At 38.7% G+C, this 23,190-nt stretch overlaps 2 protein-coding genes across 2 annotated transcripts; both read left to right on the top strand.

The window, feature by feature from the left end:
- On the top strand, window positions 1–6,044 carry LOC148102459 (uncharacterized). The gene is made up of 7 exons (XM_087841561.1): window positions 1–55; window positions 2,273–2,569; window positions 2,644–2,877; window positions 2,965–3,027; window positions 3,221–3,433; window positions 3,558–3,896; window positions 5,698–6,044. Exons 1-7 carry the CDS (start codon window positions 1–3, stop codon window positions 6,042–6,044), a joined length of 1,548 nt encoding a protein of 515 aa, XP_087697687.1.
- A 6,724-nt stretch (window positions 6,045–12,768) lies between these two features.
- Window positions 12,769–22,899, top strand: LOC148102458 (B-cell receptor CD22-like). The gene is made up of 9 exons (XM_087842479.1): window positions 12,769–12,823; window positions 13,805–14,110; window positions 14,185–14,418; window positions 14,508–14,612; window positions 14,800–15,012; window positions 15,114–15,455; window positions 22,051–22,396; window positions 22,474–22,531; window positions 22,657–22,899. Exons 1-9 carry the CDS (start codon window positions 12,769–12,771, stop codon window positions 22,897–22,899), a joined length of 1,902 nt encoding a protein of 633 aa, XP_087698605.1.
- Window positions 22,900–23,190: the final 291 nt, after the last annotated feature.

Below are 23,190 nucleotides of genomic sequence, written 5' to 3'. Positions count from 1 at the left end.
ATGATCTTGGCAGAAGCTGGATTTTTGTTTTTGGGTTTCATTCTGTGTCTCTCAGGTAAGAATGACTCTTTCTTCTCCTTCCTCCTTACAGGTCTTAGCGTTTTAGCTTTGATGAGCTCTTGAAGAGTACGGAAGTGCAAGATTATAATCTCTTATGGTACAATTATATCATCATTAAATGACTGGCACAGAGTAGAAAGACGTATAAACTTAAATCTGCACACATTTGATAATGAATCTTCTGTTGTGTTTCAACATATAAAAAGATCAAAAATGGTCTCCTGTCAGCTCACAGTATGAATATGTTGATAGTATAGGAAGTATAACATCATTACTGGAACAACAATCCCCAGACTGAGATAATTATTATGAGGTGTGTTAAGATTAAAGTGCAGTCAGTATCACAGAGGTGGCTGTCTTAGTACAATGTCAGATCTCCACAGTAACCCTTGTTGAACACATAATCTGATCTTGAGCTGGTATGCGTGTGCAGGCAAACTGGCAGTTCTTGGCGCCTGGAGCCCAGGGGCGGCCTATGACAGAGACAGTTTCCTATTGTTCATCTGGTCCTCTTGAACTCAAACCCTTTTGGCCATGAACCTTGGCCCAATTAAGGCCTCCCTTCCTCTCCTGCTGGGATGTACGTGCAGATATTGCCAAGATGTGTGGCCTTAGGTCTTCAGTACTTTACGACAGTGGCCCCCAACCCCCGGGCAAAAGACCAGTACCGGTCCGTGAGTCGTTTGGTAGCTGGCCACGAGAGTTGAGGCTCAGCTGTGAAATGTTTGGTTTTCAGGATTTTTATTGTTAAATTGGCTTACCTGGGTCTTTTCCCGTGTTGTAGTTGTGTGTCTTATTTTGAGAGCATTAAGGGGCAGAGAGGGGGATGTTACTCTCAATGTTTTTGGTGCATTTCAGGAGGATGCTGCTGATAAAGTTACACAATTACACAGTGAATTCACATTTATTATTATATTTACAAAATAACACAGTTTTTGTCTTGGTTGTATCATTGTATTTTGTTGTATTTATCCGCAACACCTTTAAGGCCGATCCGTGAAAATATTGTCTGACATTAAACAGGTAGTGCAAAAAACTTTTGGGACCGCTGCTCTACAGGGCTGCAGATGGCCCGGTTCTCCCGGATCCATCTCCGTTTGCCTCTGTCTTTATGTACCTGTGCATTTTTTATTATTTTGTGTTGAAGCTGTTCTGTTTCTTCTTTACACATGCATTTCTATTTGTAGGCGATCTTTTTTTATTACATCTTTCTGTGTAATAAAAAATAAATAATATAAAATAATAAAAAATAAAATGTGATGGAACAGCTGCTTAAAGATTGCTGATACAAAGGCTTGCACTGAGACATGCTCATAAGAAGATGAGTATTCGTTGATGTTGTGAGACACAAAATGATGCAGGAAATCATATTGTTGTCTCACCAACAACAATTCCATTGTGTTTTGCATGTTTTTCCAGCTTTTTGTTTCTTTTTCTTTTTTCCAAGTTGCAGTGCATCTGACCTCTCAGGGCCACCTTATAAAATTCCTATCCTATGTCATTGTTTGTGGGGTTTTTTAGAACACACAGACTGTGTGAATGTGAAAGCTGTTTGTGATTCCAATTACTTCTGATTGGGGTTGTAGGGTTCACAGCAGAGTAAGGTCTTCATCATCACAGCTGTTCATGTTGATCGCTGATCTTCAGCCAGGAGATTCTGTTTCACCGCAGAGGTGTTACCATTATAAACCAGACACAAACAACACTTTAACCACTGCAGCTTCCTGCTCTTGCAAAAAAAACCCTCAAAGAACACATCATTTATAATATGATGAACAGAACAGACTAAAATGAGAGAAAGAAGTCGTGTTTTGGTGTTCGATGTGTTAGACAACTAAATACGAAACTGTCCTGTTAGCTGATGCACTTAGATTGTCTTTTTAATATTCGAGCTGTTGTATTTATTCTCTCAACTTTACATGTAAAAGCTACAACAATAACAAATGATGGGTGTCTGATACTGTGTTCATTTCGTGCTTTGCATCTAAGATATGAGTAATTATTTAGGAGGAGAGAAACAAGATTAAAAAGAATTATATTATTATAATTATATTATACATTATATAAGTAGAGACTTCATGGCTGTCGATAACTTAAAATACTCCATTTATTTCTTACAGTGCAGTTATAACATTATTTAAAAATTAATGATAGAAAAACAGACAGTAACAGAAATAATGTATCTGTTCACTAATGAAAGTTTCTATTAAAGGTGTTAATGGAGGAGAAACCAGGATCTGTGCTCTCAAAGGTTCATCAGTGGATCTGCACTGCTCACATCAACATCTGACTTCAAGCAGCAAATGGTTCACTATAGACTTAAATGGATCAGTGATTGAGCTCTATGTGGATGGACAACGTGTAACATACAACATGTCTGATGAGAAAAACTCAACTTTAACCATCAATGATCTAAGAGAGAGTGATGCAAACACTTACTGCTGTATGAAGACTACAGACAGACCAGGACTCTGTTGGTATAATGGAATTACTCTTCAAGTTGTTGCAGGTACAGTGACTTTTACTCATTACTTACTTTCCAAATGACATCATTGTATAAGTTGTTATCCATCATCCTCTCAGAGCTGCAGGTAAAGGTGATTCCTGCCACAGAGGGACAGACAGTAACACTGATGTGCAGCAGCAGCTGTCCTCTGACTGAAAAGCCTGCAGCCTACATCTGGTACAAGAACAGAGAGTTTCTCTATGAGGACTGGTCTCCCTGGTACCAAGAGCTGCTCGGCAGTGAGGAAGCAGTCACATACTCCTGTGCTGTCAAAGGCTACGAGGATCTCAGAGCCCCTGAAGTCTCTGTGGGTGAGTCATGATGAGTATTGTTCAACAAAACAAACACAATGGGTCATACAGTGAATCATTTTAATTAATATTATTTCTTTGTTTCAGATTCCATCACAGAAACCTGCTTCAGTGTGACCTATGCTAACGGGAGAATCACATATCCCCGAGGTAAAGTTTAAACAAATTATCAAATATCTTCCATCAAACCTCTAATATGTATTTGTTCAATGTCATTTTCCTCATAAAAAATTAAGCTAAATATGACCTTTGTTAAAAAATCTAGTAGCATCCTAAAAGCAAAATTAGAATTATAAACATTATGTCACGGTTACTGATGAAAACTGTATTTATTATCTTTCAGAGGTTCATGTTCAAAGGACGAATTACACATCAGATAGTGTCATACTGACCTGTAACAGCACCTGTAAGCTGTTTGACCCTGAAACTGCCTACATGAGCTGCAAAAACGCAAGCAGAAACTACAAGAATCAACAATGTTTAACTCACAACAATTCAACATACAGGTTCTCTTGTGCTGTCAAAGAGCATAAGTACCTTCACTCTGCAGAACTCTGTGAGTAATAAAGAAGTCATTTTTTTTCTTCTAGTTAACTATAAATACAAATGTCAGCATACAGGCCATTTAAATAACTTCTAACTTCTAACATTTAAACTAAAATCTTCCATTTATATTTCAGGTTTTCACGGTAAAAACTGCCGAATTAGGAATTATGTCAGCAGGAGAATCTGTGCTCTGGAACGATCTTCAGTGAACATCACATGTGAATACTTACATCCTGATAATAAGAAGCCAGAGTTTAAATGGAGTAAAAAATGGAGAAAAGATAAAGTGGAAGTTGAAGAGCTGATTGAGGCTGCAGGTCGTGTGGAGTATCAGGACAACATGAAGAACCAACACATCCTGACCATCAACAACCTGACGAAGAATGACTCAGGAGGATACACATTCAGATTCAAGAGAGATCATAAAAACTGGATCCAGTCTGATCTGCCTGGAGTCTTTTTGATTGTTACAGGTAAATCTTAGGTAAATTCATTGTATCTGTCAGTGCTATTTACAGGTTGTCAATCTGTAGGCCCACAAAACCCCTAAACAAGAAATTGATTTCGGCTTTCTGATGAAAAAAAAAGTGTATCGATACATTCATGTGTTTGATTTGCAGCTGTGGCTGTTTAAGGATCAGTTCATTTTAACTACCTTCAGTGTTGGGAAGGTTACTTTTAAAATGTATTCCATTACAGAATACAGAATACATGCCCCAAAATGTATTCTGTAACGTATTCCGTTACGTTACTCAATGAGAGTAACGTATTCTGAATACTTTGGATTACTTAATATATTATCATGCTGTTTACAACTACGTGAATGTGATTTATTACTGTTACTGAAGGTCCGCGGCTCCGAACCGTAGTAAAGGGACCTCTGGCTAATACGGTGGGTTCTGTGTCGGGCTCGTAGCCGAAAACTAGCTTTACTTTGTTGTCTGGGTCAACTTTGCTAGCGAGAGATAAAGAGAGGCGTTGAAAGGCTGCTCCAACGGAACTTATTGTTTTTGGAGGAAAACACGAACACAGCGTACAGTCGAGTCTTAATAGCTTACTTACAACTGGGCTCGTCAGGCACTCTTCTTGGCTGCAGTGGTTATTATTATATTTACATGCTTCCAGCTCCCGTTTTTGCTCGATGACAGCTCGTACTTTTCCTTTTTCTCCCTCCCTCGCTCACAGACACATAATGTGTATGGCAGTCCATTCTCCCTGCAGCACAGACTACACTGCCTATGATGCTACATTCTTTAGAGCTATACCTGTAGCATTCTGCCTATTAGCTTAGCACAACAACAACAACAGGCGCTCTCTCACCCAGGAAACACGCAGAGAGAGAGCGTCACCCTGTAACCATGGCAACCGTAACGCTGCCGCCTGGAACAACAGAACGTAGCTGTCAAACAAAACCCAAACAGTCCTGACCCGCGACAATAAGAAACAGGGAAGTACCGCCGTGTAATCCATTTATTTCAACAAAGTAACTGTATTCTAAATACCACCTTTTTAAACGGTAACTGTAACGGAATACAGTTACTCATATTTTGTATTTTAAATACGTAACGGCGGTACATGTATTCCGTTACTCCCCAACACTGACTACCTTACATGTATACTGTTGATTAGATTAATCTACAGTAATAAAACTCTATCTGTAAGATCACCATTTCAAATGTTGGCATTCTGTCAGATCAATGTATCTCTGAATAGTCGACTTTAAAAGGACTCAGACAAACTGCCTGTTTCTGACTCTAAAAATAACTGTTACATGTAATGTAGAAGGGTTTTAGGCTTCACATCCTTCAAGTTTTTTTCCTTCTGTAAAAAATGCATGAAGGTATATGTAGTATTTTTATTGTTGTGCTTGTGTAAGATTTACACAGTTCTTAACAACTCTACTGTTGGTTAGATCAGCCTTCAGTGCCTTCAGTGCAATAAATCATAGGTATGAATCATATGAAAATGTAGGTATTTTATTTTATTAGGAAAATGATTCCAAATCATAGTCAAAAAAAAATGGAGAAAACACTAATTTACAAAATGGAAAAAATGTTGTGGAGTAATAAGTACAATACTTTTGTGTAAGAGGATTTAGATTGACGTTACACAAATCTGAAGTTACAAATACCTTGAATTTGCACACTTCTTTGGTAAATACCTTTCACCGCTGAACAGGACTAAAGGATCATTTTGTAGTAAAGTCATGAAACCGTCTTTCGTGTCTAAGCCACACAGGAGGTTTTTTATTTTTGACCAATGTTCCTCTTCCAGAGCTGAGAGTGAAGATGAGTCCTTCTGCAGTGGTGACAAAGGGTCAGAGAGTCACACTGACCTGCAGTACCAGCTGTCCTCTGACTGACAACACAAACTACATTTGGTACTTGAACAGTCAACCTCTGACAAGAGAGAACCAGAACAAACATCTGATCCTAGACCCAGTCAGCAGGGAGGATGCAGGAAACTACTCCTGTGCTGTGAAAACCAACAAAGATATCAGCTCTGCTCCAAAGACTCTCACTGTCCAAAGTATCACAGGAACATGGACACCAGCAGCTGCAGGAGTTTCTGCAGCTCTGCTGGTTTTAATACTTCTCACTGTCTGTTGGTGTGTTAGGTAAACATATGTTTTCTTTCAAATTAATCCTGTTATTTTTAATGTCATGTTTCTTGACTTTTTCATTATTTTTTATGAATCAGGCAAAAGAGGACTTTCAGTCAACCTCCCAGAAGGGAAACTTCACACAACGAACAGCAGGTACTAACAGGATTCAAACAAGAACAACTCCTCATCTGTCCTATTACTGTTTATTTGAATGATCATTTATTCTCCATCAGGAAAAAATTGTGTGTGTGTGTGTGTGTGTCTGTGTTTATGTTTGTGTGTGGATCACACTGTACAGTATTTTAGTATTAAAGCCAATCAATTAATGTGTCAGTATTTAGCAGTGTGATCAGAACTGCTGCATAGCATTTGAAGACAGGAAAACAAAAAGTTGGTTAAAAAAAAGCAGAGATAAAAATTGATCAGGCTTATCAATAAAAGTTAAGAAATGATCAAGAAACTATCATATAAAGAAAATAATTACCTTATAAACATAATTCAATGATAGCACTTTGTCTATGTGCAAATTTGAAATAAGGTCTACAAGTAGAAACAGGTGCTCTGTATTATTATCACATATAAATAATTACAGGCGTCAATATTCCTGGCAAGTGTCTTAAAATTGTTTTCAGCAAACAGTCAAAAGTCAAAAAATAAAGAGTCCTCTAAAAAATCTGTATTCTTACTGATCCTTCTCAGGGAAATGCAAAGACTTTAGAGGCTCTTTAAAAACTTTAGACTCTGCTTCTATCAAAGGAAATGTCCTAAAATAGTAATGCTGTTTTCTTGAGAAATGATTGTTTAGCCTGTGATGACTTCATACCTGCTGATGTCTAATCGAGAAAAAAAACCTGTTCCTGAGGTGGTTATAGTCATAGTGACTTTAAGAATCTTTGTTACTGATGAGCATCAGTAACAAAGATTCTGCAATGCAACTTTATCCTTTGATTTTTTTTCCTGTAAAGTAAAACTATTTGATTGTTTTTTAAGCATTAATATATCACTATAAGACAAGACATTTACACTAACCTGTTTATCATTGTATCACATTTAATAGAAACTTTACATTAACAGTTCTTACAACACAGTAGATTCATATCAGTCTCATATGTCGGTTTTGTAACTGACTGGATATTAAACAGTAGTGATATAACTGATGGTAAACATCAGCTCTCTCTGAATTCAAGGACATGAAAACCTGTTATTTAAATAGTTTTTTTAATAAGCCAATGAACCAACCTTTATCAGCTCAGACCTGCAAACAGATATTTTATAATATTCTGATAGAACAGTGAAATGTATAATGCAGTTTAATATGAATTTATAATAACTGTCTCGTCTTCTCAGATGAACCCTGACCTCATGTATGAAAACATCATAACTCAATCAGCAGAGCAGGATGATCATCACTACAGCAGACTGCACTTCAGTGATAACCACACAGCTGATCTCTACTCCACCATCAAGCCACTGCCTGCTCACTAAAGAAAAGGTTGTTACCATGGTGATTTAAACAGAACGGTTCCCCTTAAGGTTTTTGTGTCTAAAATTAGTTCAGTATCATAGCAGAGACACCAAAGCTGCTTCATCTGTCAGTGTTTGTACTCTCTGTACTGGAACATAAAATACAGAAAGGAATAATATATATATACAAATGCCTGAGCTTTTCCATTCAAACATGTCTGATAATGAAATACATGTGTTAAAAATGATTGTGAAACATAACTCAAGACAAAAAAAATAGGACAACTTTATAAAAAGATGTGTGTTCTTGTGTTTTACTATCTTTTGGCTGATTTGCACTTTTAAATGTAAAACTAACTGTTTCTGGCAAAAATGAAAACACGCTATCATGTCTGCAGGAACTTTTTTTTTTTTTTTTTTTTTGGGGGGGGGGGGGGGGGAGGAATGAAAATGTAATGAAATGTGGTCATACTACATGTTTAACTGGGCTCCTCTATAAAAGTGAAGAAAGAATAAATAAAGCCAGAGAATGTTGATAAGTAATACAAAGCCAGAACTTCAAAGGTAAAATCAGTATGAAGTGGAGAAACCACCTGCAATACATCAATTCTTCACTAGAGGGCCCATCTTCGAGAAAAAAAAAAAGATAAATGAGGAAGTGATGGTGTTAAAGCTGAATGCAGTTTGTCTGCAGACACACTCACACAAGTCGGTCATTCCTGTTAGACAGATGTTGATTTCTGACATTTATTCATAGTTTTGATATTTTCTTATCTCTGATGAGTTTTAAGAAATATGTACTACCAGTAATCAGCCATTTATCATAATAATGTTAATCAACATACAACCACCTTTCTCATTTAGAGTAAAAACATATAGCAGCCATGATGGTGACCAAAGCTGGAGGCTTGTTTTGGGTTTTCATTCTGTGTCTTTCGGGTAAAAATAATTTGTTTCTCCTCCTCCTGATGATGTTGCTGGAATTCTGTATCTTCAATGTAAATGCAAAAGTTATGAAATTATTTTAGAAAACCGGAAGTTTACTGTTGTTTTCACCTGTTGTTTCTCTTCCTGCTATGTACTCTCAATTGTATTAAAGTACCAGATTCTAATGTTTATTATTCAAATGTTGTGTTAAAGGTGTTCTGGGAAAACAAAACAGAATATGTGCCTTGAAAGGTTCATCAGTGAATCTGTCCTGCTCAGATCAACAAGCCACTGCAAGAAATAAAGTGATCCTATAATGTACAGCATCATGGAAGCAGAGAGGAACATCACTCTAACAGTCTAACATAGAGCAGTGATTTTTTTTACTGCTGCAGAGAAACTGCTGACAAATCACAAAACTGTCAGCAAAGCAGATTTGATGTGTTGCAGGTACAATGGTTTTACCAACTAACAAAATAATTACTTTAATAATCAGTATATGAATGTTATTTATTTATATTTCTCTGGGCTGCAGGTAAAGGGGATTCCTGCCAAAGAGATCGATCCCTGACCCTGTGTTTTCTGACTGACCCTCTGACCTTTGTGTGGTATGAGAAAAGAAAGAAAACTACACAGTTGTTTACGTGTATTTTTGCTAGAGATTAGAGGATCTCCTTTTTTCTCATCCATTGGAGTCTCCCACAACATGTCCACCAGGACTGGTCCTCCTGAGACAGCTGGGGACTCAGTCTGCACACAGTGTAATAGAAACACCTTTAAAGAGAAACACACCTTAAACATGGCCAAATCAAAGTAAATAAACAACACTGTTCCTAAAAAAATATTTAAGAAATACTAATTATTTTTATGTATGTTTTTATGTATGTAATCTAGTTTTTTTTCTAAGGGGGACTTATAACTCGATATCAAATTCTACATGTATGACATACAACATGGGTACATATGCAAAAAGTGAGGTTGCTTTGGCCCAGCTGCAGTCTGTGATCAGCTGTGATCCAATGGAAATGATGAGGGATTTTTTTTTTTTATCAAGCAAGTGTGAAACGTGGGATCCCCCATGTTTCCAGACTTAATAAAAATAAACTCAAAAGCTTACCTTTACATGTACACCTGACCGTCTCTCCCCTGCAACGGTGGTTTCTTGTTTCTGCTATGATTACTGTGCTACTCACTCATTTATTCAATCTGTTACTGCCATCTACTGGCAAAACCTAATATTGCATCACTGCTACATCAGGCGAGTGCAAACGTTTTTAAAGGTGCAGTCAGTCTTTTTTTTTTTTTTACAGAAAAAAGGAAGAAAATTGTTCTCATAAATATACAATCATAAATATGTTAGATTTAATTATTTCTTTCAAAAAATGATTAATTCTTATAAACTTTGAAATGAACCATTAAAAATATATTGAAGTGGGTAACAGTTTGTGTAATCTGACACATCTACTGTACAGTACCACATTGTAGTACTATGTTAATTTTTAGGCTGTAGTTGCAGTGTTTTGATTCAAATATTATATGAGGTGCTGAGGTCTGTAATGTACAGTACACTCAGTTTCTTTAAATCAACAATATACTTTATATTTAAGTAATATAAAATATATTTTCGTTTCTTTCTCCGCTTCTCACAGATCCTGATAACATATTTTAATTGAAATAGCTAAAAAATTCCAATCAATAATTTATGTCTATGCCAAAGATGACATCTTCTACCACACATTTAGGGATGTTAAAATCACCTAAAATAATTGTTTCATGTGAGCTGAGCTTTAAATCAGATAAAAGTTGGAAAATCAGACAGAAACTATGTGTAAGGCCCAGGTGGACAATTGACAACAAGTAAAACTGTTTTTTTGAGCTTGGGAAAGGTTGAACAGCCTGGTGAGGATCCCTGTCAGCTGGTCTGTGCAGGCGTTAAGCACAGCCACTAGGATCCTGTTGAGGGCAGCAGCTCTCCTGGGGTTCACCTCTCAGTCTCCTCCTGATCTCATGTTCTTGGGGGAGGGAGGCTTAAACCGAGTAGGTGATGAGCATATCTGCAAGTTTAAGGCAGATGGTGAGGGTTGGGCGGCTCTGGCCTTTGTGGTTGACAGGGGCTTGGATGCCTCCCCACACCTGGCAGGGGTTGCTGTCAGTGCCCTCTATCCTCCTCCTGTAGGCCTTGGCCTGTTTGATGCGCCTCCTCAGGTTGGATCTGGCAGTGCTGCACAGAGAACTGTTCCTCAGCCTCAAGGTTGAGTTGCGAGTTCTGATCAGAACCTATAATTCATTCATCTTGTAAGGTGTTCGTTTAGGAAAAATCCTGATGGTTTTGGTCACTGTCACATTCTTTACATAGCACTTAATGTAGAAAAGAACAAAGTGAGTCACAGTCTCCAGGTCCTGCTGTTTGAAAATGGATCAGTTTGTCAGATCAAAACAGTCCTGTAGTTTGATGACAGCATCATCTGGCTATGTTTTAATGACCCAGGTGGTTGGAGGGGTTAGTTTCCTGAGGAGAGTGTAGGCAGGGATGAGGAGCAGAGAGAGGTGGTCCGGTTGTCTGTAGGCCTGCTGGATATTGCTGTACACATGGTCCAGCGTCTTGTCCCCCCTGATAGGAAACTTAACATGTTAGTGGAATTTGGGGACTGCACATTTCAAACATAACTTTTAACATCCCCAGCAACAATATGGATGCCCTCTGGGTGCTCTGTCTGCTGTTTACTGATAATAAGTTGGAGGTGGTTGAGTACTGAGCTGATGTTAGCAGTGGGGGGATGTAAACAATTATAATTATGGTTACCGTTAGCTCATAAGGCAGATAAAAGGGCCTCCACTGAATGGACATGACATCTAAAAAAACCACACAAACACAAAAAGGTGCACAGCAGTTGGGAGAGCTGTGCTGCTGCATACGATGCATACAACTAGAAATAAATAAAATAACAACTATGGACCTTGTGCTCTAAAACAAAATACTTGCCTGATAGAAAGTACAAAAAATAAACACATAAACACAACATTTAATGTTATTGATAATTATAAAATGGATAAGAATGTTGTTAAAACTATCCAGAAGTGAATTTACGCTGCTGTGTTATAAAAGTCCTAATTAGGGGTTTTCCTTCTAAAAACCATCATGAATGAGGAAGAAGAAAACTTCTTCTGATGATGACTGAAGACTGAAAAAAATGTTTCAATAGTAGAAAAATTCTGGAAAGTTATTAAAGGGTGTAAGAAAACATGTGATTCACTGTTCAGTAAGAGGATGTTAAACTTTTTCTGTTTTGATGAGCTCTTGAAATGTATTAAAGTCTGGTGCAATTTTACCATCACTGAATGGATGGCACAGAGCAGAAAGGTGTGTAAACAAGATACATTTGCACACATTTGCTAATGAATGTTCTGTTAAAGCATTTCAGGGAAAACTAAACAGCAACCAAACAGGAATCTTTGCCAAGGTGAGCTGTGTGGTGAGCAGAGGTAGGACCCAAACGCAGGACTCAGAGATGGAATAGTTAACTGAAAGTGGCAGCTTTATTGGCTGAGAAAGCAAACTAAAAACTAAAAAAAAGTACAAAGAAACACCAAACTAAACAAACAAAAGATAAACTACAAATAAAGACTCTGTTGTCTACAGAACTTACGACTAGATGTAAACAAGAGAACACGAACAACTCACTAAACACCGTGCTAATCTGGAGGACACGATGAGAGACAGGGGAACGGTGCAGACTTAAATACTTGCATGATAACAAGGCGATTGGAAACAGGAGGGCACACTGCTGGAACAAATCAAAAATAATGAAACAGAGCAAGTGAAAGGGGACACAATGGATACAGGACAAGAGACTATCAGTCTGTGGCCTGTTTAAGTAGCATTTGGCTGGTTATGTTTTTCTTGTTCAATCTTGTGTCTGTGTCTTGTCTGTATGTTTGAGTCTGTGTCTGGGTGTTAGTCATTTCCTGTTTTATTTTTATAGTCTCTTGTCTTTTGTGCTTTGTATTTAGTTCTACTTGTTTGACTAATCTGCAGTGATTTCACTCACTTGTGTCTCGTTCTCCCCAGATATCTTCACTGTCTCCCTAATTATCCTTCTATGTGTGTATTTGTGGTCTCTGTCCCTGCTTAAGTTGTTGCAATGCATACTTTCTTACTAGAGGTGTGCTCTTTCTAAAAAGGAGGAAGTGATGTAATGCTGTTAAAGCTGCAAAGAGTTTATCTTTAGGTGCAGTGATGTTCACATCTGTCTGTTTTTAGCCTTTTCTGTGAGCACACTCAGCTGTAAAGATCTTTTCAAGATTCAAACAAACAACTTTCAGACTAGAAGCTAAAATCTACAGCAATCATGATCTTGGCAAAAGCTGGATTTTTTGGGCTGGGTTTGATTCTGTGTCTCTCAGGTAGGAATGACTCTTTCTCCTCCTTATGATAACTAAAGATTATAAAAATGTTTCAAGTGTAGAAAAACGTACAAAGGTTATTAAAGAATGTTAGAAAACATGAGATTAGAGAACAGGAGTTCTGCTTTGAAGAGCACCTGAAGTGCATAAAAGGACAATAATATCATCACTGAATGACTGGAACAGAGTAGAAACATGTCTGAACAGACGTTTGTAATAAATGTTTTGTTAATCCACTGAGGGGAAAATGAACAGCCACCATGCAGGACTCTAAACACTTGAACTCTTAAACGCCATGAACATATAAAGAAATCAGAAATAGCTTTTTCCAGCTCACAGAATGAATATTTTGTCATTAGAACATCATTAATGGAACAATCCACTCTCAGCCCAGATGGATGTTTCCAGAGTAAAACCAACAGAAAACAGCTGCAGCTTGACACCAGAGTAAGGTCTACATCATTACAGCTGTTCATGCTCACGAACATCAGTCTGGAGATTCTTTGACACCACAGACGTGTTTCCATCATAAACCAGATACAGAAAATCGTTTTAACACCTCTGCAGCTTTCTGCTCTCACAAAAGAAAAAAATAAAGCTTGAACTTGAACATGTGACTAAAGACAACATGCTGTAGAGACAACACAAAGTACTAAAATACACTTTGTGTTGTAAATAATATGGGAAATGATTGCATGTAATTTCTCATGCCAAAAGACACAGCATACACGTGCATGAAGAGGAAGACACATGTAAAGGAAGTTAAGTTTCACTTGGTAATATGTGAAACTGAATATGAAACTGTCACTCTGTCGTCATTTTAATCCTTTGCTTTAATAAAGAGAAGTTAACTCAGCAAGGTGAGGTGGTTAGTTTGTCTTTCTAATGTCTGAGTTTTTTTACATTTACTCTTAACTTTAAATGTCAGCAAACAGCAACAATCACAGCTGATCTGTTCACTAATGAAAGTTTGTGCTAAAGGTGTTAATGGAGGAGAAACCAGGATCTGTGCTCTCAAAGGTTCATCAGTGGATCTGCACTGCTCACATCAACATCTGACTTCACGCAGCAAATGGTTCACTATAGACTGGGATGGTTACAAGTATATTCAGAGTGAGCTCTCTGTGGATGGACAACGTGTAACGTACAACATGTCTGAAGAGAAAAACCCAACTTTAACCATCAATGATCTAAGAGAGAGTGATGCAAATGCTTATTGCTGTATGAAGACTACAGACAGTCCACCACTCTGTTGGCTAAACAGAATTACTCTTCAAGTTGTTGCAGGTACAGTGACTTTTACTCATTTATTACTTTCCAAATGACATCATTGTAAACGTTGTTATCCATCATCCTCTCAGAGCTGCAGGTAAAGGTGATTCCTGCCACAGAGGGACAGACAGTAACACTGATGTGCAGCAGCAGCTGTCCTCTGACTGAAAAGCCTGCAGCCTACATCTGGTACAAGAACAGAGAGTTTCTCTATGAGGACTGGTCTCCCTGGTACCAAGAGCTGCTCAGCAGTGAGGAAGCAGTCACATACTCCTGTGCTGTCAAAGGCTATGAGGATCTCAGAGCCCCTGAAGTCTCTGTGGGTGAGTCATGATGCTTATTGTTCTACAAAACAAACAGAATGAGTCACACAGTGAATCATTTGAATCAATATTATTTATTTGTTGTACAGATTCCATCACAGAGACCTGCTTCAGTGTGACCTATGCTAAAGGGAGAATGTGTTCTTACAGGAAGACATCAGTAGATGAGCCGTGCTCCATCACATATCCCAGAGGTGAAGCTTCAACAAATAAGCAAATATCTTCCATCAAATCCCTTTATTCGTTTAATGTCATTTTTCCTTATATAAGATAAGGCTAAATATTATCTTTGTAAATAAATCTAGTAGCAGGCATTCTAAAAACAGAAATAAAATTTTATACATCATTGTGTCTTATGAAAACTTTTTAATCATCTTTCAGAGTTTCGTGTTCAAAGAAATAATTACACATCAGATAATTTAACACTTACCTGTAACACCACCTGTGAGTTGTTTGACCCTCAAACTGCCTATGTGAGCTGCAGAAACACAAGCCGAAACTACAAGAATCAACAATGTTTAACTCACAACAATTCAACATACAAGTTCTCTTGTGCTGTAACAGGCCACAAGTACCTTCAGTCTGCAGAAGTCTGTGAGTAATACACAACTCATTTTTTTTCTGTCAGTTAACTATAGACAAGTTTCAGCATACAGACCATTCAAACAACTCTAAATCTTCCATCTATATTTCAGGTGTTCGGGATAAACACTGCCGGATTAGGAATTATGTCAGCAGGAGAATCTGTGCTCTGGAAGGATCTTCAGTCAACATCACAAGTGAATACTCACATCCTGATAACATGAAGCCAGAGTTTAAATGTTGGAGTAAAAAATGGAGAAAAGATAAAGTGGAAGTTGAAGAGCTGATTGAGGCTGCAGGTCGTGTGGAGTATCAGGACAACATGAAGAACCAACACATCCTGACCATCAACAGCCTGAAGAAGAATGACTCAGGAGGATACACATTCAGATTCAACAAAGACCATAAAAGATGGACACAGTCTGATCAGCCTGGAGTCTTTTTGATTGTCACAGGTAAATCTAAATTTCTTACTCAGCAGACTTTACTTAGAGGTTTAAGAACTGTTCAGATCATTTAATAGTAAGAAAATATCAGCCATGACGCCATGACAACAAGTAGTCCTGCATTTAAAAATGTCAAAATATTCAGGCTTTTTAAGAAATTTATTTATCAGAATCTGAAGTACTCATTGTGTCTGTCAGTGTTTTACATTTACAGGTGATACAGTCATGTGTTCGATTCTCAGCTGTCAGTGTTTCAGGTTCAGTTTATTTTAAATAATATACTTGTTTTAGTTTTGTTTTTGGGTTTTTTTATGCCTCATACATGTCATAGATCTACATATTTCAACTATCAAAATTTAGGGGGTTATCTTCCAAGTTGTTTCTGCACATGAAAATGTATATGTAAACTTAACATACAAAGTAAAGACATTTGTGTTTGGTTGATTGTTTCTTTGCTGTAACAATGCTTCTTGGCAATACATTTTATACTGTTGGAAAGCTTGTTCATTTCTCCTGAAATCTAGCCACACTGGTAATGAAAATGGATTTGTCGGTTGAGCAGAACAGTTGCGTATGTGGGCTACACCCATGAACAACAGTTGTCAAACAGTTTATTCTCCTGTTGACTCTCCTTTGATGTTTTTTGTTGGATTGGATGAAGTAAAAACAAACAAGACAAGCATATGGAAGAACCAGACACAATCAAACCAGCCTTTCACCCCCTCCTCATACTGATTACACACTGCTATGGGATGACATCCACAGCCAGTCAGTCAGCTTCGCCACACTTTAAACCTATGATTCAACTATCATTGGCAGAATCTAGACTCATATTGTGCAAAGCTTGATTGCAAATCTGTAAAAGACAGCATAGCGGTCTTATGTGCTGAGGAGGTGAGGAAACTGTGTTCTTACGTTGTTGTATTCTTGAGCTGGGTTAGCCCTAACACCAGCTTGAAGTTGCCCTGTGGCACTGGCCCTTTCCGAATCAGTCAAACATGCCATGCTTAGAGCAGACACTGACTGTTAGCTGTAGCAGCATCCATGCTAACAGGTGCAGCTAATCAGGCCCCAATCAGACACATGATTGTCAGCTGCTGGGATACCAGGAGCCCAAAAACAAGAGACAGCATCAGAATAAGCTGTAGGGTGTGGGTGTCCAACTCCAGTCCTGAAGAGCTACTGTCCTGCAGCTTTTAGATCGATCCTTGTTCCGACACACCTGAAACAAACTTGATGGCATGCTGACGAGGTAATCCAACCATTTGACTCAGCTGTGTTGGAGTAGGGATGCATCTAAAAGCTGCAGGGGATTTGGACACCCATGCTGTAGGGCAGGGGTGGGCAATTCTAGACCTGGAGGGCCGGTGTCCTGCAGGTTTTAGATCTCACCTTGGGTCAACACACCTGAATCACATGATTAGTTTGTTACCAGGCCTCTGGAGAACTTCAGGACATGTTGAGGAGCTAATTTAGCCATTTAAATCAGATGTGTTGGTTCAAGGACACATCTAAGCCCTCGAGGCTTGGAGTTGCCCACCCCTGGTGTAGGGCATTCCAGAGTGGGCAAGTTTTTTATGCGTTTAACCCACATACTCAACTCTGCTGTTTAATCAATAAAACATTTTACTTAACGTATCACTATTTGATGGTAAAAAAAGAAAAAAAAATACAGGCTTTTTTTTAATAAGATTTATTGCCACAAAGCATTGTTACAACAAAGAAATTATAAATCAAAAACTAATTTCCTACTTTTTTACATAACACTGTGCTCTTCAGGACTTTCAGATATAATAAGTATATTTATGTGGATTCACCTCTGTTTGCACCATTTTGTTATGAGCTGTTGCATCTGTGGATGCCAACGAGAAAACTTTCATAATAATGGCTGGATACTGAGCTGACTCTACCTGCCTCCCGCATGTAGCACAAGCGTTTACTAATATAAGGCTGTAGAATTTCAATTTATAAAGCCAGTTACCAAAACTGTTAATACTTCCATGAACCACTGAGCAAGGCATATTACTTGATAGATGCTATTAGGAATGCTTTCAAAAGACATCAGCTGCACAGACACAGTGGATATCATTCACAGAACAAAGTTTTCAACCAGGCCGTAAACATTTTTATTTCTGCTGTTAGATTGTTGTAATTTGACATTTTCACATATTTTAAATGAGACAAAATTAAATGTTCACACTTCAGATGTTTTGGTAAATCCAATAGTTTATTTGATTGGTTGATCGTAATTATTTATGGGTAAGATGTTATAATACAGTGACTACTCCGTCTCCTAAAAATCTTCTTTAGTTCAGTTCAATTCAATTCAACAGTATTTACATACAAATGAATTGAACTTAACTGAACTAAAGAAAAAACCCAACAATCCCCTATGAGCAAGCACTTGGCGACAGTGGGGAGGAAAAACTACCTTTCAAAAGGTAGAAACCTCCAGCAGAACCAGGCTCATGGAGGGGCGGCCATCTGCCGCGACCAGTTGTGGGGTGGAACCGATGACAAAGTTATACACAACTAAATATTAAAGCAAATATTATGTGCATGGTGGCACGGTGGTGATCACTGTTGCCGCACAGCAAGAAAGTCCTGAGTTCAATTCCACCATCAGGCCGGGGTCTTTCTGTGTGGAGTTTGCATGTTCTTCCTGTGTTTGCGTGGATTCCTTTCGGGTACTCCGGCTTCCTCCCACCGTCCAAAGACATGCAGTTTGTGGGGATAGGTTAATTGAGTAATCCAAATTGCCATAGGTGTGAGCGCGAATGGTTGTCTGTTTCTGTGTGTTAGTCCTGCGACCGACTGGTGACTTGTCCAGGGTGTACCCCACCTCTTGCCCTATGACAGCTGGGATAGGCTCCAGCGCTCCTCGCAACCCTGAAAAAAAGAAGCGGATGGATAAATATTAAAGTAAATATGCCTTAAAATGGATGTTTAGGCACTGGAAGTAACTGTTACTATTTAGTTGTAAATTGCTGTAATTTTATAGGAGATGGAGCAAGGGCGTAGATTTGGTTTTGGCATTGGTGGGGACGGATGATTCTACCACCAAACCCTGCCCTGTTTCTTATTTTTATTTTTTTTGTCTTTGCTTCTTGATAAAAAAAGGATAAATATGCTTGCCTACATATGCTATTCTACGTGCTTTTAAACCATTTAAAATCACAATTCATAGTTTTATATGCAAATTATATAATGTTAAATTACTATTAAACAAATGACTGACTAAGTATTTTAGGCTTTAGTTTACTTCAGCCATATTCCATATAAATCAGGTATCATACAAAAATAAAAATAGCTTCAAATACAGTCATGGCAATAAAAGAATATGACTTTAAGGACTTAACATCATTACTTCAGTTATAGTACACCAACCTCTCTTATACATTAGCACTAAGGGAACACTGAATGACCTGGTGGTTTTTGTCCATAAAACTACTCATCTAAGATTACCACAAAGTAAAAGATCTCTCAGCAAAATTATGCAACAATTTAGGCACTATTGCCCCGATCAAGTCAGTGAGCTGAGATTTTCTATTCTAAACATGAACTACTGTTACAGCAACAGACATTAATACTACTGGTGTCCCACACAATAACTCAATGTCCACTATGTGAAGGAGCCAAACACATGCCTTCTCCTCTCATTAACTGAGATAAACTGCTGGCATATTGGTTTTACATCTATATTGTCCAGTCTCTCCTGTGGACATGGCATACAGCAGCATTGTTTAATCTAATTTGAGTCATTGTTAACCTTAACCATCTTTTTAGTCTTCTGAAAGCACTGAAGCTTCTTTCAGCCTCAGTACATGTGTTTTATCCTCAGATTACAATTATTATTCTGTGCTTGATGTGCCTCACCTTTAGCCCTGGCTCTTCCCCTCTAACTGCACTAGGACATATTGCCACCTGATAAAATAACACATTGATTCGTGCCATATAAAAAGTGAGACATGTCAATTCAGATTCTTTGTCAAATATACACTAATGAAACAATTTACATCAGCAGCCTAACAACTGTCATGATAATAAATACTAGTTAATCTATAGCACCAAATCATCAGTCAGTCACCTGTGACCTCACTTCTTCACCTCTGTCCGAGCTACAACATGGCAGAGCTGCCTCTGTCACCTGATAAATAACAGTGAGACATTCCACATACATGCAGTCACACATGTGCTTCAAATACAGTAATGAACCAACAAGTCATCATCCAATTTCACCTGTGATTTTGTATCACCATTGCTCTCTGAGCTTTGTGTTGGTTCTTCTGTCACCTGACAAATAGGACATACATGACAATAAGAATAAAATGTGTAGCTGCTTCAGTGTTTCTTTCAGTTTGTGCAGATCTTGACTCATCAGTAATGTTTGTAGGATGAGTGCATGTTTAAAACAATTTGTGCAAACTGCACTACAAGGTGGATATTTGCAAAATCATGACTACCTCATGACATTTTGTCTCAAAAATTAACCCTATGAATATGTCAGTACCATTAGGATGAAATTATTGTGTCACCAACATTTTAATGTTAGACATATAATTTTAACAGCCTCTGTAAACTAATATCCTGGCCTGCTCAAAGCTGCCGTTTTCTCTGACAGTTTCAATCAAAATTAGAAATGCTACTCTGAGACTGAGAGAACTAATAGTGCTGCCTGTTGTGCAGTTTGTTTCCAAAACACGTTATTCGTGGTCACATACAATTTTAGACTGATGTGGGCCAAAGCCTAGCATAGCCTGTAACGTTATTATGACGGACACATTTTATGAGTTAATTTGGCTTTGAGTGACTTGCAGGTTTCTTTGAAAAATACTTATATCCAGGTTCTTCCTTTTTGCTGCCGTCCTCCTCTCCTCCTCGCAGCGCAGGCTTGCCGCTGCTAAAACTAAACAGAGCTCCCTGAAAGGCACAGCCAATCACATTGGCCATTTTTGTCACATGAGGTAGGACTCCAGTAGAGAACGTAATTTAACTCTTTCTGCACCGCTGGGTGAATGAGACGTTGACAGATCGTTTTTTTTTCCTTTCTATCGGGTTTGATTTTCTTTACTGGAATAGATCAAATTATTGGTGGGGACAATTCAATAATCGCTGAATATTGGTGGGGACATGTCCCTTCCGTCCATGCCAAATCTATGCCCTTGAGATGGAGTGAATAGTCTCCAAAACCAGTTGCGCTTCTTTTTCTTTTTTGGTTTTTCTTTTGGCACTTGGTCATCTCGGACCTCTGGACTTTCTGGTTTGGTAGCGCTGACCTCTTTTTCTGGCTGATTCTCCTGGAGTGTCTCGTTTTGGGCTGGAGAATTTTCAGGATTGTCAACTTGTCTCTTGCAGAGACAGCAAAGACTCCTGAAGTGAGATCTTTTGTTCCTCTGTTTGCCCGAGTTGGTTTCGGATTGTTGTGTTCTCCAGGTTTTGCTTCTCCATGATTTCCAGGTGGGAAGTTTTGGTTTCAGCTCTTCTTTTAAGTTTTGCACCTTCAAATCATTTTGTCACAAAGAGCCTCACTGGTGCTGAGTTTGTCTTTCAGCTCAGCGAACTCACAGTTGGCTCTTTGTTCCTGATCTTTGCACTTTGCAACTTCCTCTTCAAGATTCTTTTGAGTTTTGAGGAGCTGCTCACGGAGTTGTTCGATCTCTTCTTGCTGTTTTTTTGCACTGGACCTCCAACTCAGCTTCTCGAACAGTTTTTACGTCTGTAGAGTCTGTGTGTGGAGCTTCTGCAGTTTGTGTTGAAGGGTCCACACTCAGCTCTGCAGCTGTGACAGCTGTGTTGCTGTCTTCAACTGGAGCTTCACTCACCTCAGGTGTTGTTGTGTCCTCGAGTCTGTTTTTCTGCCAGCCTGTTCCAGTTCTTCTTGGAGCTCAAGGATGGTTTTTTAAGCATTTTCTCTGCAGCACTGTAGCTGCAGGCGAAGCCAATTGTGGTGGAGCGTGGTCTGCGGTGCCGTGCATGGAGGGCAGACGCACCTGCATGGCATCCTTAATCACGCCCGCCGAGTTAAAACCACGGTGGTTTGCAGCTGTCATTTTATAAAGATTGGTTTTCCACATGTGCTGAGCCTCCTGCAGGTGGCATCTCAGCGCACCCAGTTCATCAGTGTCACTCACTTTGGTATTAAGTGAGGTTTAGGCTGTGGTTGAGACGGCCCATCATTGGTTCTAAGGTCAGGATTGGGCTGATGTTGCACAGGCCCTTGATTTGGTAAAAACTGTGGATTTTACCAATGTTGCCCAACAATACTATACAACACTGCCAAATGTTCTTCTTTTAAGGTTTAAGACAGTAGTTTTAATACCAGACATAGCAAGATAGATAAATATTGAAGAGTAAAAAGTATAATCATTTGAGATAATGGAATATAAAGTTACACAAAACTGAAAGCAAAAGTACCTTGAATTTTTACTTAAGTACACTGCTTTAATAAATAAATACTTTTCATCACTGGAGAAAAGGATTGTGTAAACCCGAGAGGTTTTTTGGTTTTTTTACCAAGGAGGTTTTGTAGTAAAGTCATGAAACCATCTTTCATGTCTAAGCCACACAGGAGATTTTTTGTTCTTGACCAATGTTCCTCTTTCAGAGCTGAGAGTGAAGATGAGTCCTTCTGCAGTGGTGACAGAGGGTCAGAGAGTCACACTGACCTGCAGTACCAGCTGTCCTCTGACTCACAACACAAACTACATTTGGTACTTGAACAGTCGACCTCTGACCCCGAGAGAGAACCAGAACAAACATCTGATCCTAGACCCAGTCAGCAGGGAGGATGCAGGAAGCTACTCCTGTGCTGTGAAAACCAACAAAGATATCAGCTCTGCTCCAAAGACTCTCACTGTCCAAAGTATCACAGGAACATGGACACCAGCAGCTGCAGGAGTTTCTGCAGCTCTGCTGGTTTTAATACTTCGCACTGTCTGCTGGTGTGTTAGGTAAGTGTTGGTTCACAGCAGTACATTCAATCTCTGCTCTGAAGTCACTAATTTTTCAGTTTATTAACTTCAACCAGGAAAAAGAGAACTTCTGGTCAGTCTCAAACAACTGAAAGGTCTGACCAAATTGAACAGGTAAAGATTAGAGTTTAAAAAAACTCTGTTATCTTTCCAGTGTTCATTTTAAATTTTTTCCAACATACAATAAAAGGAGTCAAATTTAAAGTGCATTTTGATGTAATGCTGTTTGTCTTTATCAGCTCAGTCCTGGTCCTGTGTATGAAAACATCTCAACACAACCAAAACAGGAGGATGAAGTCCACTACAGCAGAGTGCACTTCAGAAACAACTATGTGGTTCCTCTTTATTCTACCGTACAGTCACATCAGCCCAGACAACAGGAGTGTTCTCATTATGCTGCTGTCAGCTTCAGCTCTGACGGAGCATCTGGTGTCTCTCCAGCAGACACAGACTTACAGACTTACTCTACTGTGAAAGTTTGAGAGAGATGTCATGGTCAATAACTGCTTATGTCATGGCAGAGTACAACCTGAAGAGGTCACCAGAAACTCAGCCAACCTAATCAGAGGAAAAATATTTACTTGTTGAAAGCTGTTACTATGAATGATGTGTGCATCGTGCTATTTCTCTGGTCTACATTTATTAGGAGACTAGAAGTACATTTATTACACTCACTGCCAGAAGAGAGATAAAAGTAACTACAAAAACACAGCCCGCTGTACACCCACTCTATTGTGCCCTTCACACACACAGTGACAGGCATGAAGTGAAGT

This window comes from Neolamprologus brichardi, chromosome 6, assembly GCF_056152115.1.
Source record: "Neolamprologus brichardi isolate AB-2024 chromosome 6, ASM5615211v1, whole genome shotgun sequence".
Taxonomy (NCBI): Eukaryota; Metazoa; Chordata; class Actinopteri; order Cichliformes; family Cichlidae; genus Neolamprologus; species Neolamprologus brichardi.
Note: the sequence above shows the minus strand (reverse complement) of the source record. Positions and strands in the feature narration are given on the sequence as shown.

Coding starts and splice junctions, on each gene's coding strand:
- LOC148102459 (XM_087841561.1), top strand. CDS start 1: ATGATCTTGGCAGAAGCTGGATTTTTGTTTTTGGGTTTCATTCTGTGT. Junction 56..2,272: donor TTTCATTCTGTGTCTCTCAG/GTAAGAATGACT, acceptor TTTCTATTAAAG/GTGTTAATGGAGGAGAAACC. Junction 3,897..5,697: donor AGTCTTTTTGATTGTTACAG/GTAAATCTTAGG, acceptor TTCCTCTTCCAG/AGCTGAGAGTGAAGATGAGT.
- LOC148102458 (XM_087842479.1), top strand. CDS start 12,769: ATGATCTTGGCAAAAGCTGGATTTTTTGGGCTGGGTTTGATTCTGTGT. Junction 14,111..14,184: donor TACTCTTCAAGTTGTTGCAG/GTACAGTGACTT, acceptor TCATCCTCTCAG/AGCTGCAGGTAAAGGTGATT. Junction 15,456..22,050: donor AGTCTTTTTGATTGTCACAG/GTAAATCTAAAT, acceptor TTCCTCTTTCAG/AGCTGAGAGTGAAGATGAGT.